Source organism: Podarcis liolepis, assembly GCF_965112155.1.
Source record: "Podarcis liolepis genome assembly, chromosome: 2".
NCBI lineage: Eukaryota > Metazoa > Chordata > Lepidosauria > Squamata > Lacertidae > Podarcis > Podarcis liolepis.
The window spans coordinates 87,727,627-87,746,880 of record NC_139555.1 but is presented as its reverse complement, the minus strand read 5'-3'; the positions used below and the strand labels follow the sequence as shown (position 1 = coordinate 87,746,880).

The 19,254-nt window shown below is 42.7% G+C and overlaps 1 protein-coding gene across 6 annotated transcripts in view; it reads left to right on the top strand.

Annotated features, from left to right (window-relative positions):
- Positions 1 to 19,254, top strand: part of GRIP2 (glutamate receptor interacting protein 2) — a 379,568-nt gene that overhangs the window by 207,929 nt on the left and 152,385 nt on the right. The window contains exon 1 of one of the 6 annotated variants that reach the window (XM_083491281.1): positions 18,562 to 18,790. The exons of the other annotated variants lie outside the window; for them this stretch is intronic. Coding sequence (XP_083347407.1) covers positions 18,712 to 18,790 — 79 coding nt within the window. The 5' untranslated portion in view covers positions 18,562 to 18,711. Of the gene's footprint in view, positions 1 to 18,561; positions 18,791 to 19,254 lie in introns of those variants that run through there. 6 annotated transcript variants of the gene reach the window in all.

The following is a 19,254-nucleotide window of genomic DNA, read 5'->3' as shown; positions in this document are numbered from 1 at the left end:
AATAAGCTGATGATTGGGGCTTGGACAGCAAAGGCACAGTACTTTGCCCACACAGTTTCATCTCAGACTGCACAGGCAATAACATACAACTACTATACTGCTTGATTGCAAACAAACAAAACACAACCATTGTGGCATCAAGTGGATGACAGTTGGGTGGGCCTGGCCACCTGTCAAAATTGACCCATAAGGGGACAGATCCAACTCCCCAATACTACTGTAAGGTACGGAACTCCTGTAATTAGGGGTAAAGACATGTCATGGACAAATCTCATTCCACTCAGCTGGGATCTCCATTTTTACCCACTGAGGGTCCTATTTATTTAATAGCCATGGGTGTTGGAACTTTTTGGTGTACCATACCCACACCGTAAAAGAGCAATCAAGCAGTCTCACCCCTATGTAAACACACTGAGGCCTCCAGTGGTCTGTTCAGATTACGTTACTGGCATTAGGACTGCGGATATAAGAAGGCATCCTTTTCAGTTCTACCCTGTATTTGTTACATGCACCACTTCTTTCATTCTGCTGCAGTTCACCTTCTGCCCAAAACTGTGTTGCTCCTATTGCTGTTAACTGTGCTGAAATCACATAAATTTCAAAATTAATTACATAAGTTACACTCTCATTATGTTATTCCACCCCATTCATTTCAATGCGAAGGAAACACAAAGCTAATATGGGGGGGGGGCTGTTACCATAATCAGTTACAGATTGTTTGGAACAGATTGATTTCTGTTCCAGACCTGGAACAAATGTGCAAATACCAGCAATTTCTGCTCTCGTTTCTGTTTTCATCAGAATTCCCTAGCATCCCTAGCTGCAACACAGATTCTTAGTCCACTTGGAAATGTACTGGGGTGAGAGGAGATACATTTTTTTGCTCTTCTTAATTTCTTCCACCCACCATCTCCTCAGTTGCTGTTCAGCTCTGTCTTGAGGATATGGAAAAGTTCTTGGATGGCAACTCTTAAAGCAATGTATGGCAAGCCCTACTCCCAACTCATCTAGAGTATGGTTTGTAGACAGAAAACCACCTTATCCTTTTCCCAGTTTCCACAGAATGTTTTCACTATAGTAGCCTGTATCTACATGAAGTAGCCCATCACCATTACAAATCATTGCAGTATGAAGTATAATAATTAATTAATGAATTAATAATATTAATAATATTAATTTTTTATTATTTATACCCTGCCCATCTGGCTAGGTTTCCCCAGCCACTCTGGGTGGCTTACAGCATATATAAAAACATAGTAAAATATCAAGCATTAAAAACTTCCCGATACAGGGCTGCCTCCAGGTCTTCTAAAAGTTGTGCAGTTCTTCATCTCCTTGACATCTGAATAGAGTCATTATTTTATAACGCACACACTATCGCCCATTAGATTATTCCTGAAAACTAATGCACACAACCCCACTAATTGCACTAGCTGCATTTTCTCTGCCTGACATGGGTTATTGATCAGTTCACCGTAAGAAGAATCTGAAGGTTTGCTTGTAGCAGAAACCTGAACTGTGGATTTAAGCATTAGACATCAGTAGGGATGCTACTGGGCGGCTTCTATAAATGCTGCTGTTGCTGCTCACAATAACAATATATTTACCTATAATGTTAGGTATGGCTGCAACAACAGCAGTGTATTTGCATGCAGCCTTAGGCATGGATGCAACTTGCAAGACTACACTTGGATTTATTTTAGAAAATATATAATGTCAGGCACTAACCTTATTTGCAACTGTCGGTTTTCACCAACAGAAAATGGCTGTATACATAAGCAGATCGGTTTTTACCTATAGCAGACGATGTATGTTTGTTTCATGGTTATATGGTTGGCATCAGATTTATTTATACATAGAGCAGATCCATTGAAACCCATGGATTGTCATAATTAACTCCCATGGATTTCAGTGGGTCTGCTTTTAGTTTCACTAAGTCTAGACCCATGATCTAGAAGGTTGCATTGTAGTAAATGACCGAGAAATACATAGCAATGTCTATGGGAAACTCTCTGCTCACCTTCAGGTGAGTTCCTACCACACTGGGTGGGAGGGTGAGGAATTCCAACAACTAACTGCACTGGGAGGCCCCATCATGGTTCCCAAAGGTAGGCTTGAGTGGAAACCACATCCACGAGGTCTGCTGAGGAAGCCACATCTCCCAGCTTGCTCCCTGTTAGCTCATTGGAATGGCTAAGGAAGACGGCCCCTGCCAGGCTGTGGCTGCACAGGGCAGCAAGCCACTGCTCCCCAGCATGACACTGGAAAGCAGCAATTTATGGAAAGCAATGCAAAATCCAGGTGCCAGGTCACCTCCAACACACAATTAGACTGGGTTGTCGAAGAGGGCAGGAAGCAGGTTTCTGCTACTCCCATCTGGGCTGCTGCATATGGGACTTGGCCACTTCCTCATCTCACCTCCTTAGTGCTAAACAAGCATTTTATTCATTTATTACATTTATGTCCTGCCTTTCCCCCAAGGAGCTGCTGCTGGCATATGTGATTCCCTCCGCCCCTTCCCATTTTATCCTGCCTGAAAGCCAGGTTAGGCTGAAAGATAGTGGTGGCCCGCTAAGTTTCATGGCATAGCAGACATTGAACCTGGATTTCAAGATATTTTGGTGGTATTCTGAGAAGGCCAGGTGGTCTAAAACAGCACCCTTCTGATTTGGATTTTTGCCCTTGAAGTCTGCAGTACTGGCAAATTTCAAATACATTTTGATTAAGAGAATCTTTTGTCTAGGGAGTTAATGACTAGGTAGTACAAAGACCAAACAATTCTTTCCCAAGGACACCCCCCCAAGGGCTATGTGCATTATGTTTCTCTTATATTATGGGTGGGAAAGGAAAATATGTCAATCTGAAGGGATGAAAAAGCATTTCAGGTCCATTTGCTCAATAGATCAAACTCCTTAAAGCTGAGCATTTTGCCATGCCTTGCTGTCTGTCTACAATTACCTGTTTTAAAAGGCCATGTTCCACATTTGAGCTTTGACAGGCTGAGTTTGGATTTCATCTCAATTCAAAGTTCTAGCTTTAGTGCTGAACTTTCTTCTTTTTGATTTCACAAATGATCCCGAGGGTTATTTTAACCTACTTTTTATGCTGTTATGTTTCGCAGATTAATTATAAGAAGCAGGCAACTTTTGAAATACTATATAAATCAGCATTTATTTGAATGACTTACCTTCTTTAAAAAAAACAAAAAAACCACTATAGGCACTCTCCAAGATTCCTTGACTATCTCCCAGTTAGGACATGGCATTTGGTTTCTAAAAGCAGAACAATTTGGCTTGTGTGGAGCAATAGCACTGGCAGACACGAAAACTGTAATATTCATCATTGGGAATAATCAGAGCAAGGAGGGAAAAACTCGGGAAGTAAGATGTCAAGGGCAGATCGTTGCCACAGGGGCAGGTTGAAGACAGATTATAAAATGGATGCCAGCAGGCTGGCTGAAGGTATAGAGGGAGGACCACCACCTCATTATAAATTGTACAGAGAAAACAGCCAATATTTGCATTCCTCAGTAGTACCCAGTTGGCCCTGGACCATCACTTAACTTCCCAGGCCAGAATAATAGGACTCCTGGCTGAAATGGCCTATAGTTCTTTCCAACAACCAGCATAGATCCTAGTTGGAGCCTCACAGAATCGAACAGAAGAAACATTGTGGCTTAAGCCTTTAATTGGCATGCTCATAGACAAGAATTCTGCAGGTTCAGGCCAAAGCTGTGCCTCATGAAGCACACTCTTTCCCACAATGGTTCACTATATTCCTCTGGGACATGAAGGCAAGTGGCTCTCTACCTCTCTTGCCCCCAGCAACTAGAATTCAGGATTTGGATGGGGTATTTTTGTTCAGACCTGGCCATATACAGTGGTACCTCAGGTTAAGTACTTAATGCGTTCCGGAGGTCCATTCTTAACCTGAAACTGTACTTAACTTGAAGCACCACTTTAGCTAATGGGGCCTCCTGCTGCTGCCGCGTCACTGGAGCACAATTTCTGTTCTCATCCTGAAGCAAAGTTCTTAACCTGAGGTACTATTTCTGGGTTAGCGGAGTCTGTAACCTGAAGCGTATGTAACCCGAGGTACCACTATATGTCTTTACCCTGGCCATCGGTGTCTGAGATGTGTGTTTTCAGGGCCCATCCTTTTCCTGTGACTTTACTCTGTTTTAACTTTAATTCTGTATTTTAAATTGTTGTAACCCTAGGACCTGCTGGTGAAGGCTGTGTTATAAATTTAATACTACTACTAATAAAAGCTGTAGTTGCTAACTTTTCGTGTCAGTCTGGCACACAGAGAAGACTTAGGCTGCTTTCAGATAGGCGTTTTCAAAAGACAGGCTTTTAGGAGATCTAGACAAGAAGGACTGCCGCGTTGTCAACTTTGAGACCTAACAGAAGACTAAAGACTATCAGCTTCAAAGAGAGACTGTTGTACTCCATCACAGTGTCTCAACCTTCCCGCTCTGCCAGCAGTATATCAAAGAGTAGACCTATATATTTCTTTTCAAACTAGCAGTGCTTTCTCACTCATTGATTCCAGAAGTTAATGACTTCACTTCTGCACTTCTTGCATAGCTACTCAAGTGGTGATGTTTCCTTTGCCCCCATAATGAACAGCAGGAACTGTTTCACTGAATAAGGATGAATGGAAGACAGAGTTGGTTACATCCTAGGCCAATAAAATCTTCTGGATGTGTCCTGGTTTATTTGTATATGTCAGGGCTGGGCATGGACAATGGTCTGGAGAGAGCCAGGCATCAAAAACTGGGGGAAAGGACCCAATAGGATAGGCGCTAGCTCCTAAGGGCCAAAGCACTTGGGGGGGAGGTTTTTTTAGGGGGCGGACCCCCTCAATGTTCAGATGGTGTTTGGCTCCACCCCCTGGCTCCTTGCGATGCCACACACACAATGTCAGGACGTTGCATCGGGTCCCCTCAATCCTCCTGAGAAGCTGGTGCCTCTACCCAAGAGGTAGCAGGATCAGAAAGCCAATCAGAACCCAGGACTGGAGAACAAGTCAAGACTCAGCATAAGACCAGAAATGTAAGAGATAATGGAGTTCAGGGAGCTCTTCTCACTCAGGCAAGGCTCAGCTGGAAAAGGAGGCCTTTATTTCTTCCTGTCCAGGAGAAGCTAATGGCTATCCTGGAACCCAATCAGATCTGGAAGATTCTGCTAGGAGAGGCTGCAGTTATACAATTTCCAGCATGGTCAGTAGTTCTTGACCTTTCAAGCCCCTTAACAAATTGGGATCAGGTTATTTGAGGGACCACCTGCACATCTATAAACTTGCCCAGAGCATCAAATAGATTATGGAGCTCCTGCTAGTGTGCACACGGGTTAGATTCATCAGGTTGCAAAGGGGCGTTTCTGCGGTGGCCTCATCCTTATGGAATGCCTTTCCACAGGAGGTCTGGCCTCTCACAAGGCATGCCTGTCTATTTCTAAATGGGCCTTAAAGACCCGGTGTTTCAGTGGTGGCTTTATATTTTACAGTTTACAATGCAACTTATTTTAAAGTTACTGTCCACCAACCACATGAAATAGTCCAACTAACTTTTGCTCAGAACAGACCCATGGAAATTAATAGAAGCTAGCCACTCATGCTTCTTAATTTCAGTGAGACTTCTCTGATTGGGACTCGCAGTGGATTCAACCCAATGTTTTCCTAGTGATTCCCAGTGGAGATTGCAACAGGCTTGGCCTTAGGACATCAAACAACACCACAGTTCACAAGTCTGCTATAGCCACATGTAATGGTGTGGCAGGAGAAGATGTCCTCAGATTCTCCCTTTGTCCTTCCCCTGAATGGGGAAGTGCATGCTTGCAGGATAGACCCTTGCAGTTTTATGGTGGATCGATTTGATGCATTTCTTAAAGAGTTCTGGGACCAAGGAAATCTGTCCCCACTCTACCACAAAGTTTGTTAGTCACCTTGGTCCCAACATCACCTCTCAGGCTTCTCTACCTCACTGGCTTATTGTGATGGTGAAGGGAAGAAACTATATACACCACCCTGAGCTTTTGTAGGAAGGATAGGGTGCAAATAAAATAGCTTATGGGGAACCCAGTCTGGAGGACATACCTTCCCTGAAGGGTATTGAAATTAACCGCTTTTTAAAGAAGAGCTTAAAAAGCTCTTTTTGCACTGAGTTTTCCAGAACTGGAAGGAGCTTTTCTCCTCCTTGCTTACCAGGCAAGTCCCACTCAGTGCATGGGCTCTGCGATGCTCTTGCAAGATGTCAGATGATCATGCAATAGCTCATAAGAGCATTCCAGAGCCCGCACACTGAGTGGGACTTGCCTGGTAAGCAAGGAAAAGATCATATTGTACATAATGAGAACCCTACCACCTAAGCAGACTATTCAGAACTCTTACTGGGAGCCACAATATTTTCTTTTGATGAGTTTACTCCAGAAAGGAAAAGCAGAGCGAATGAATTTCTTTTTATTCCTTTGATCTGAAGTTGATAATTGTAAGCATCCATAAACATGAGAAAACTGTAGAATACCACTTATTTAAAGATGGATGTTATGAATGTGTTTTCTTTTGCAAAGCAAAACCTCCATTTGCTGTAACAACAGAAATTTTAACATTCTTTTTTTAAAAAAGAAAAAGAAATCCTGCTTCTGCCTTTTGAGGATTTTCTTAGTACTTTTCTTAATATCTTGAAAACAACCTTAGTTTCTTCTCTTGAAATCAGGCCAAGATGAGAATAAGCCGCTTTGACCTGAGAAACTTATGATTTTGCAGTCTTCCTGATTTCTGGAAGCAGAAAAATTAGGGAGCAGCAGAGACAGGCAGAGCATTTATCCTAAGTAACACAATGGTGTATCAAATGCATTGGTTTCTGTAGAGTTACAAATTAACTAGTTATTTATAAATTAATTGATATATATTAGTGTCCTGACTCCCATTCCAACTGTCACAAGACCACAACAGGTTCATTAAAAGAAAATCTAGAGTTTACTAAAACAAAAATAATCTCTAATTACATACCCTGGGGCTAGTATCCTAGTGTCCTCTGTATGATCCCAGTACACATTTCTTGCTACCTTTCTCTTCAAGGCATACATAAACTTTTCATGTCTTAGGAATCACACCTTGAACTGATTATAGGTTAGCTACCTGTAGATAAAGTCTTGGTCTACCTGCCCCTTGCCCCATCACAGGCAACAGGAGCCTTTCAATTTTCCCACCTTCGGAGAAGAGATGTGTCATCTCCCATATACACAATAGAGTCCTCTCTGCTCAATTTAGCTGCAGAGTAGGACAAGCCAACCTAGCAGTTCGAAAGCACGTCAAAGTGCAAGTAGATAAATAGATTCCACTCCAGCAGGAAGGTAAACGGCGTTTCCGTGCACTGCGCTGGTTCGCCAGAAGCAGCTTAGTCATGCTGGCCACATGACCTAGAAGCTGTATGCCGGCTTCCTCGGCCAATAAAGCGAGATGAGCGCCGCAACCCCAGAGTGGTCCGCAACTGGACCTAACAGTCAGGGGTCCCTTTACCTTTACCTAGGACAGGTACAGAAAGTTAACCCTATAATCCTCACCCATAGAAGAAAAATATGCATTCCCATATAATATGCAACAGTCTATAAAAGCAGAGCCCATGCAAACAGTCCATATCAGCAAAGTTTGTTTCCTCCACCCAGCCTATTTTCTTACCCTCTCAAGAGCGACCTCACAATGAGTGGAGCAGCAAGGAAGAGTCCTTGTCTTCTCCCTTTAGGGAGTGGCCAGACTGGGCCCAGAGAGTGTGGCAAGCAAATGAACAAATGGAGAGATGGCAGGAGGTAGCCCCACTGAGAGCAATCAATGCCACTGATGACAGAGAGGAACTGGTATAAGACAAGAATCATGACCCTGGGGAGAATCTGTCTCCTTCTTACCTTGTAGACACTCCTCCCTGGGTGAGCATGTGCAAATCATATCAAAAGCATGAGCCACTGGCATGATTGGGATCCAGCTGTTTCAGGTGTGTGTGTGGGTGTTTTTATTTTAGAAAACCAATGCTTGAGCACAGAGAATGACATTCTTGCTTGTCCATCGTTAGGTCACAACTTATTGGGCTGGTCAAGTCTTGTATCTTTCACCTACACAAAAGTCCTTTAGGGCAATTTGCTGGGGGAAAGAAATGCAGAGCTAGCCTCAGGGACACTTGAGGGCTATAAAAATGTTTAAGTCTGTAGAGGATCATACACCAGTGCTGTGCAGAGACTCATGGCCTCAGGTCCCCTCCATTAAAGAAGACTCGGCAGTCGTCTTTCAGTAGGAATTGTGCAGGAAGTTGATACACAGATGTGTTAATAGGAGGCAGCTTTTGAAGCGCCATGTATATTGATGGAACTGTGAGCTGTTGTGATGATGATAGACACCCTCCTCTAGGAAAAAAAAAATCCCCATATATTGGGAAATCACTAACTTAATGCATTTGCTTATCCTTCTTGTAGGACTACCGTTTGCTAGCATAGACGTTAAGGCACTTTATTTCTCAATATGTTTGGAAAGAGTGCGTCTAACCCAAGCCTTTCTCACTTCCGGAAGACAGCCGTGTACATCTGGCCTTTTACTTTCCCATTCCCTAGAATCCACACATCAAATACTATTTACCACATTTACCTACTATTTTTTTATTTCTTTGGCTGTTATTTAGGATGAAGTGTTCAGCTCCCTCTCTGGCACTTTGGGGACTAATTTAGCTGCACTGAGTCTCTTTTGGAGCTTAATTCCCTATTTTCAAAGAGAAACTATTTCCACTTCAGTTGAACCCTTCTTGTACTGGAGTCTTCCAGGCTGCCAGCTGTGTGAAAACTTAGGAGGGCTGCCTGTGCGCACACGCACACACGTACAGGCACACACACACTTTCCTTTTCTCAAAAGCCCCAATTATGCAAACAGATTGAGGGACTTGAAAGTAAATCAGAGAAGCAGGGGAGTTTGCAATGTAAATGATTTGCCATAAGGGACATGACCTCATTTCAATATTCGAAGGAGGGGGATGTGTACAGAAGAATCAAAACAAAACACGATGTTAGTGCAGCTTGAAAGCTGGGCATACATATCACAACCCTAAACACATTTGCTTGAAACTTCGCGCTACTGATTTCACTAGAACTTTTTTCCAAGTCCATCTGAGAGGGTGAAGGTTTATGGCATGAAACTACCAAAAACCACCCACACAGAGAGAATGATGGGTAAAAATAATATTCTTCGTTTACCGATTGACTTAGTAGATTTATATTCCAAATCTTCAATTCAAAATGTTCCCAGAATGGCAACTATATGTAAAAAAATAAAATGAAATATTTAAATATAAAATATCTAAATAATTATCAAAACTCTGGCATCAGTCATTCAATTGAGTGATTAAAATGGAAACAATCTAAGAACGGTTTAAACATGACTAAAAAGCTGGGGGCTAGTAACAGTCTTTTGTGACATCTAAAAGGCATTGCCATAGGTGCACTGGATAAAGGCACTCAAAAGACAAGGTGCCACCACAGAGAGGCAGTCTAGCTTCCTTTTGCCGGCTGCTACACTTCCAAAGGTGGGATGTGATAACTTCACATCAGGAGTGTAACTCAACTATAAATAGAAACTCAAAAAGTTGATCTCTTAGGTTGATGAACTCAAAGGTGGTGCAGGCCACATCACTGCCATGAAATGAAAACAAGCCATCAAAATGAATGGCCCTTCAGTACCCTAACCCTAAGTATCAGCTTGGCATAAAGTTTGAACTTTTGTTTGACTTAACTTTTCACAGGAAGCTTGCCTATGTTCTCTAAGCTCAGATAGGACCAACTGTGCAGGTGGGCTTATTACTGAGTCAGTTTGATTAAAGCTGGAGAGAAGTGGCCCAGTAGAATATAAACAGCTAATTTTATTTATTATTTCTATTTATATACCGCTTACTATCTAAAAGATCTTGAAGCAGTTTATAATACATAAATATGGGTATATATACACACAGTAGGTACAATAACACCATGTTGTAATACAGAAACAGTATCCATATCCATAAACATAATATAAACATAATATAAAATGGATAAAACCTGAGAGCATTGCAAAGGAGTATTATATAATATAAAAATTGAAACAATACAGCATGTATACAGTCATTTATCCAATCCCATTCATCATCCATTCCACACAACCACTACAACCAACTTCAAGCATCACCTCTATCAACCAACCACACTCAACAATAGTGCAGCCCACATAAAACACTCACTGTCAAGCATACACATATTATATATATTCCTAATACCAGAAGCAATAATGGATTCATGCCCCACTTCCACTGGACAGTCTAATACTCCTCTCCCTTCTTTCACCTGAGAGGGACCCAGATTTAAATCAGAGCAGGCTCTCACCCTGGAGGGTATAGAACTACTGTCTCTCAATTACAGAATCACAACATACTGTACATAGTACGACACAACCTCTGGAAACACGGGTGTGATGCTCCTGTGTTGGGGACCGTTAACCATGTGTAAAGTAGCTAAAGCATAGGATCCATGGGTTATAGTACCAGAGGTTTGGAAGTACTGAAATACCCAGTCATCTAAATGAGGAGGTACCCTGTACTAAACAAGGAGTGGTATGTTACCAATCACATGCTAAACTTAGGAAGGATGTTAGTAACATAGATAAAATAAAGGAGGGGGCAAACTTTTTTAAAAAAAGAAAACAGCATGGGGGGGAACCCACCTTTCTACATTGAGCTTTTTCCTTTCTCATTTGGGATTCTACTCAGGTCTGCCTGTACAATGTTCTCATATTCATGAAGGGCTATATGTAGAGACGGTGATGATTTGTAAATAATGGGCTCTTGACACAGATGTCTGTTGCTTCTAATATTCCTTTAGTACAAGTGAGGTACTCTTACCTTGAAATTCTTTCTCTGTCCTTGATTAATAACAAGGTGCTTTCTGAGCTCTTCTGCCTATGCAGTCACCATTCATCAGACCAGGCCAGTAAGGTCAGGAGACACCGCTGGCACATGCTCAGAATGTGATTAATTTAGTCTTTTGCTTGGACTCAATGAGAAACTGTCCTTTCCTGATTGCTCCATTTTAGTCTAGCCTCATTATCCTCATTGCCAAATGGAGACGTGCTTCCCACTCCCAGTCTTTGAATCACCAAGTCTGGCCAACTACCCTGAGATTCTTCCTTCTCCCAGGGACTCATGCTGGGTTGTTTTTTTTACCAGAATCAAGTTCCACCACCACATTGGGAAGAAGATGTTTGAGATGGTGAAAGAAAGAGAGCCACTGGAAAACATGCCTTCTCTACAGTAGCAGCTGACACCTTGCTGTCTGCTGTCTGATGACCACCACCAGTGTCTAACTCCTCTTCTGCATTTCAGGGTCCAGGGCGATGGGACTCAGGACGACACATAATGAGCAGGAGTGTCGCACAGCTGCTTAAGCAATGCACTGCTCTTTACTACTCCACACTACACTTCCAGCACTGTTTTGCTAGAGCTTGCATGCACTAAAACATTAGGCCACAATGTAGAATTCTGCCTGAAAGATAAATCATTTTCCAGTTGGGAAATTGGTAATAGGTGTCCCAATGAGATTAGGGTGGTGGTGTCAGAGGCCATGAATGAGATTCCTCTTCAATGGGTGATAGAGAAAAACACTCCAAACCTGAGGGGGAAGGGCATGGATATAGCACTGCCCTTCTCAAACTCTACTGCAGAAGTTCCAGAAAGACCTGAGGCTGCCTGCTCTGCCACAGTAAGAGGTAACTGGGGAAGGCTGGTCCCTTTAAGTAAAGCAGCACTTTGCAGTGGGGGCAGGATTAACAATTAGGCTGCACCTGCCACTGCTCCTAAGGACTGCATTTCCGTTTCTTCCTTGCTGAAATAACTTTAGAGTTTTGTGTCTGCTTTCCAGACTGCACTGTCAGTCAGGAGTAGGGTGTGCCCATCACTTGTTATGGGTGTTGCAGGTTGGAGCCACTATGAGCTGATTGTTTTGGTACATCACCCAGTCCTTAACATTTCTTGTTGAAGTCACAGCTCACCACTTCCTAGGGTTAAGAAAGTTTTGCAGGACGTCTTGTGAGCTTCAGAGATAATGCACATCTAAAAATGCACAAGTGACTTCTGTATGTAACTCTCTGTTAAAGAATGTTATTGTGCATTGGCCATCTGCCTTTCCCAATCAGAAGTACGCTGACTAAGAGGTCTAGGTTCAGTGTCTCCTTTTCTCCGACCTGCAAAATGCCATTAGCTCTCAAGTTGTGCTTAAACAACACCACCCTTCACTGCTGCCTCTAGCCCTTCATACAGGTAGAAAGTTACTAAAGGAGAGATTTTTACTAGTCCAATTAGCAGAGGTTTTTGCAACTTTGTGTGTTTATAGGTTGTTGCTGTTGTTTTCACTTTATCCTCTGGATTTCTATAAGCTGTATTATATAAATGAGCTTTAGTGGTATATCGGGGATGAGGGAGGAGTGAGAGGGAGGTAACTTTTCTACCATCTTTCATGCAGTTTGATCCAGCTTGTTAACACACTCTGTTGCTATTGTAATTAATTATTTAATCCTTCTCCCTCGGTGCTATAATATCAGCCCCCATTTCTGCTGAGATTCACAGTTCTTAAGTTTTCCTGTGAGCACTTCATGCTATCTTGAAATGCAGTGTGGACTAGACAGCTTAGAAATTAGGATTTTAAAGGGACCACTTTGGCATCCGTGGTTTCCTGGCTTTTCTATTTATCTCTTTCTAATGCTGCCAGAGGGGTCAATCAGATCCAGATTGTGATGTGCACCAAATATGGACTGAGAGCTGCAATACAGCTCTCAGGTGTGCAGTCATTCCTGATGACAGTGGGGAATATAGCAAGTTTTTATTTTATTTTCCTTCTTATCAGTCCATTACCGTATCTCCAGTTTTCCCCAGCATATTTTTTCTGCATTCATTCATTCATTTAATTTTTTAATATTAGCCTGGCTCCAAGGAGCTCCCTTTTCATTGCCTTAGCATGGGGGTAGTGAATTAGTGGCCCTCCAGATGTTTTTGAAGTCCCATCAGTTCCAACGAGCATGGCCAGTTTTTAGGGGTGATGAATGCCCTAGTTCAGTAACATCTGGAGGGTCACAGGTTCGCCCCACCTCTCCTCATGTTTTCTGTCAGTCTGTATCTGGGCAGGTTTTTCTAAATTAGGTAAGGACAAAATTCTAACCTCTGAGATTATTACAGACCCTCCAAGTGCCCCTATTTTCCTGAGATGTCCCTGATTTAGAGAAGGCTTCTCGGTTTCTGATTTGATCCCGGAATATCCCACTTTTCCTTAGGATGTCCTTATTTTCATTGGAGAAATCTTTGGGGGCATGGCGTCATCTGACCCCTGAGCTATCTGAAGGCAATCCTGTATAGGGAAGGTTTTTCATGTTTAATTATGTTTTTTTAATATGTTGGAAGCTGCCCAGAGTGGCTGGTGCAACCCAGTAAGATGTGTGGGGTATAAATAGTAAAATTATCATTATGGAATGGGATGTCCCTACTTTCATCGGAGAAATGTTGGAGGGTTTGTGTTTACTGCAGCCTTTAGCTACTGAACAAGCACTGTAAATAATAGAGTATCCCTGTGCTTTTGATCAAGTCATTAGACCTTACATCCACAGGGGGCCTTGGGCCTTGGCTGTTAAAGCTTTGCCCCTGCTCGCTTCTCCCAAAGGCCTTTGTACTATGTCAGAAAGCCTGTGAACACAGCAAGTTCCCCCTCAGGCTATGTTTGAGGGGGAGTTTCTTTTCTTCCCCCATGCCTGTCAGATCCATTGTAGGCACGCTGCCTGACTTCCAAGATTCTGCTTCTGCAGAAGTTTGTGTGAAATATTATCTCCCAAGGCCTTAAAGCAGACATGGAACCTCTAGAGGCCTCAGCACTACGTACGATGTGTTGCATCACGATGTTCGCACCAGGTCTTGTTGTTCAGAGTGGGTGAAGATGCTTAAATCTGGCCCACATTCAGCCTAATAATAACACTAACAATTTTATTATTTGTACCCTGCCTATCTGACTGGGTTGCCCCAGCCACTCTGGGATGTTTCCAACAAGTATAAAAAGCCTTATATAAAAAAACTGGACTTCATAATATTTTGCACTTGTTAAGCAAGTGGTTGTGAAGGGTGGAGCTGACGACCAAAAGGACGACATGAGTCACTTTTGGGCCCAGATGGGACTCTTAACACAACAACAGGGACAGCCTTATTGTTAGGCAAAGAGTGAATACGCTGCCATAATAGGCCGTTGATTTGGGGCATCATGAAATGGCAGGAAATTGCTATTTGTTTTATTTTTATTGTATTTTTTTCCCCTGCCAAGTAGGTGGAGGGGCACCTTAGCTTGGATAGGGGTATAGGCAGGACGTTACATTTACACCTCAGGCAGGAAAACGTCTCGAGCAGGCCCTGAGGGCCAGTAGAAAATTTGGCAGCCATTACTGCTGTTAGGGCAAGCAAATGTGAAGGAGTTGCGTAACTGTTTGCATATTGTGATATAAGTGTGGAAGAAAGCTTGAGCTTCCTGTTTTGCAGAACTGGCACTATGGGGGGAAATGCAGGGGAGCCAAAGAGCTCTCTGCAGCTGATGCCTCCACCAATTTATTTTAGGACCTGATGCTTAGATGGGGGCTACAGCTGCCTAGCCTAACACTTCTCTTCCCACAGCAGGGCTGAGACTCCTGGGCAGCTGGAGCTACACTGCTGCGCTTCCCTGAGGCTGCTACCACCCATTCTCACCATTGCTCACTGTTCCTTCTGCGCACAAGAGTGGTGCTCTGGACATGGGAGGGCATGTTGCTGAACTGCAACAACCATCAGCCCCAGCTGCTGTAAGCCAAAAATGGCTTATCTTCTGAGTTTGCACCAATAAAACTCAGAGACAAGAGGAGTTATTAGTCCATTGTTGTTTATTGCTAGGCAATAGGTTACAGCCGAATTGTTTCGCAAAACTGCAACCCCACCCGGTGGTCCTGGTAGTGGTATTTATAAATTTCAAACAAAGCATTTCAATTTCCACCAATCATATACATCATTACCTCATTTCATGTTTAATACACATGCACAATAAGCGTTAGCAATTTCTGCTGATTCAGTTCTGATTCCCACTGCTTTCTGTTAAAGTTCTAATTTCTGTTACATTGTGCTAGCATGCATGTTGGGAACCTGTGTTACGCGTAGCCATTTGCACCATTGTATCAACTTATGTTCTAGCTTATGAGCTGTATCTTTGTGATTCACATATTAGCTGTACAGTGGTACCTCAAGTTAAGTACAGTGGTGCCTCGCAAGACGAAAAGAATCCGTTCTGTGATTCTCTTCGTCTAGTGGTTTTTTCGTCTTGCGAAGCAAGCCCATTGACGGATTAGCGGATTAGCGCTATTAGCGCTATTAGCGGCTTTTAGCGGCTTATCTGCTGATCGGATCAGCTGCTAAGCGGCTTAGAAAAAGGGGGGAGGGGAAAAAACCAGCAGGAACTCGCAAGACATTGCCATCTTGCGAAGCAAGCCCATAGGATATTCGTTTTGCGAAGCACCTCCAACACGGAAAACTCTTTCGTCTAGCGAGTTTTCCGTCTTGCGAGGCATTCGTCTTGCGGGGCACCACTGTACTTAATTTGTTCTGGAGGTCTGTTCTTAACCTGAATTTATAGGGGTTTATAGGGGTTCACATTATCATATTTATTGTGGCCCTTTGGGCCACCACCACACAGCAAACATGGCTAATGGCAAGGGGTGATGGGATTTGCAGTTCAGCAACATCCAGAGGGCCAGAGGTTCCTCACACCTGGTCTACATTGACTGGTAGTGTCTTTTTGTGTGTTCAGACAGGGCTTTCCCCAGCCCTACCTAGGGAGGTCAGTGACTGAACCAGGTGCCTGATTGTTACATCCTGATTTGTATCTGGTCATCCTAATTATTACTGCTGTTACTACTTGGGGGATGGCTCCAAGGACAAAATTTGTGCCATGCCAGAACATCACTAAGGTTTGTCTTGTCCTGGTTCCGTGCAGGGCTTTTAGAAGAAATCTGTATGAATCCTTAAAAATCCACACCGTGGTTTGTTTGTTTTTTAAATGTACAAACCAAAACCTTACTAGGTGGTACTAGTTGTGTGTGCTTACGAGGTGGTCCTGAGTCTTGAGGAGGAAATTGAAATGTAAAATGTGCATAGGATTCCCACTTGAGAGTGAGGGAACGTCAGCAAGATTTGTCATTCGCAGGAAAACTTGATGCAAGGATTCCAGCACACATGGCAGCAGGAAACATCTGTTTCACCTTGTCATTGTATACAGGCTGAATGTGCTTTTCAAACAAAAAGAAAAGACAGACAACCCTCAGATCACCTTGTATGCAAATCTGTAAGATTTGGGGATACTTCAGTGTGCATGTTCCAAACTGCCCCTCTGCTCCAATCCTCACATTGCTGTGGGCCAGGCATAGGCAAACTTGGCCCTCCAGATGTTTTGGGACTACAACTCCCATCATCCCTAGCTAACAGGACCAGTTGTCAGGGCTGATGGAAATTGTAGTCTCAAAACATCTGGAGGGCCAAGTTTGCCTATGTCTGCTCTGGGCAGATTAGATCAGCTGCATTCACTTCCGAATTATGGCTTGGCAGATTCTGCCTCCATGTGCCACTGAGTTGAACCAGGGCCTAGGGTATTAATTCCAAAATATTGGAGATTCCTACCCTGGTTGTAACGATAGCACTGCTATAACCAGGACAAGTGAAAACATTTAAATGTATGGATAGGCCTTTGTAGAAATGAATCTATAACCCCAGCTGCTTGTTGATTTCATGGCACTGAATATATATATTTACAGCAAAATGACAAAACTCTTAAGTGAGGGTGAGGTTTAAAATGCCAGTTCTGTACAACAGCATTCTGAAGACCTACTTAGAGAAATTTGAAATTGCTCACATTAGTGTCTAAATATTTTATTGCATTTTAATTTGCTTTATTATGTTGTATGATTGCCCTGAGTACCTTGGCTTCATAAATAAAATTAGAGTTGTGCTGAAAGACTTTGCTGCATAAAAATTAATGTTTTAATGCTTGGGGACTTATAAAAAATTCAGCAGAGTTTTTTAAAAAATAAAATAAAAATCTGCTAATGATGGGGAGAGGGTCCAAAAATGTATGACTGCAGGTAATCAGATGTGTTAGGTCAGCAATCTCCAGTACACATATGTTTTAAATGAAACGTTATAGTAATATTAAAATAGTTCTATATTCCAAAACATCAACAACAAATATGAACCCAAATAAATTCCCTCAAAATTAAATTTGAGGAGAACATACCCATGGGTAATCATTTGGATTGAGACCTTAGGTCATTCATTCCAGAACAGTCCTATAACCTTCAGCCTTCGAGATGACTACAGTAATGTACTTCAGTATTCTGTAGACCTATACTAACAATACTTAATTCTACAGCAAAGTTAACTTGAGTATGGACAGGGGTACTACTTAGTCACATTCCAGATGTTAAAGAGTTTTTGTATCTTTAAATAAGTGCACAGAAAAAGCAATTTCAGCAGCAGCAATTCTCTTCACCCTTGCCTGATGAGCAGCACCTGCTTAAATTCCATCTTCTTCTCCCAAATATAAAGCTGAGGAGTCAGATTACCTGGCTCTACCCTATGCTAGTAACCCCTTTTTAACATGTAGATCAAATAATGCTATGGAAGGTCTCCATTTTCCTATGGCTATCCCAGAGTTGCTGTGGGTTGGAGTATGGAGTGCTGTAGAGTTTAAATACATGCGTATGTATTGTAGTACGTTTGTATATCTAGAAAGTGGGTTGTGGGGTCATCTTTGTTGTTTGCTGTTGGCTGTCAGTGAGGAGGATGGAGATAGTCTCTTGGCTTTTTAAATCTTTCCTTGCTAGCGTGGTCTTTTGTGGGCTCAGCCTACCTGTGTCTACTACCCCAGACCCTCTACACTGTACCAGTATGATCCTCATAAATCTCATTACCCTCCAATGCTGTATTGTCCATTAAATTTAGCGGTTATAAACATTTGGAGAAGTGACAAGGCTTGTGCTGAGACTTGTGCCAAAGTCCTGTAACCTGGACATGTAGTGAACCCTTTATTTATTTATTTTAAAAGTGTATGAATTTGTTCTTTGAACTGCAGCACTGTGACTTCATATAAATACGTTACTTTGTAATGCGCTGTGTGGTAAATGTTTTGCATAATGGACCCCCTAAGCTATTTTCTCCTTTCTCCAAGTCTACTGAACCAGCCTTCGGTAATTAATACATGAAGCTCTACATATTAGTCTTGCCTTTGTCTCCCTCACACCTATTTGTCTTGGCATTAGAGCACTCTCCCCAGCAGTAGCTAAGCTGACCTGTGATATTTCCCAATCTGCTTAACTGATCTCTGAGAAAGAGTTAATTATAGCTCCCCCACCCCACCCCTTCTTGCTCAAACTTGGTTGGGTATTATAATCAGAACTGTAATTATTCATGCTAATTGCTTGTTTGGGGAGTTGGAGTGAGGAGGGGAGAGCTCTAGTTCTTTACATGGGTGATTAGCTGATTGGACCAGGTTGCACTTCAGTAGAGCTGGACCTACTAATCTGAGGGGCTGCCCTGAGCTTGAGCGTGGGGAGATGCTGAAGTAACCCAAGTCCTGTGAAGGTGGAACGTGCCAGGTCAGACTGATGTTGCTTCCTCCCCTGGGACTGAAAAAAAAGAGCATGCACTTCTTGCAGACCTTCCTCCGGTGGAGGGCACTCAGAGGTATTTGCCCTTTTCTTTTTGTTCTGGTGGCTTAATCACCTTTGTAATGAAGGGATGGGATGAGCTGCTCAGTGTTTTGCCTGGGACTTCTTTTTAAAATGTGCCGCAGCCTCATACTGGAGGGCTGTATGTAATAGGATAATATGCTCCTGAGGTATTGATAAACCAAGGGTGCTTCTATTTTGTTGATGAGCATGGCAAATTAGCATGTCATTTGAGCTCATTGAGCCTGTATGAACAAGCATGGGGGTCCTGTTCTTTCATCACGGTAGACATCTGGTGGGCTCCTAATGGTTGTCGATGGGAAAACTACCTGAATTTCTCTGTGACTCTTTTGCATCTCTAATGAGATGATTAGCTGTACGGGTAGAGGAGGAAGGGGGAGAATTTGCTATATTAGTGTAATGAGGTTTTCCTCTCTCTTGACAATCTCTTTATGTATTTCATGGCTGAACACACGAATG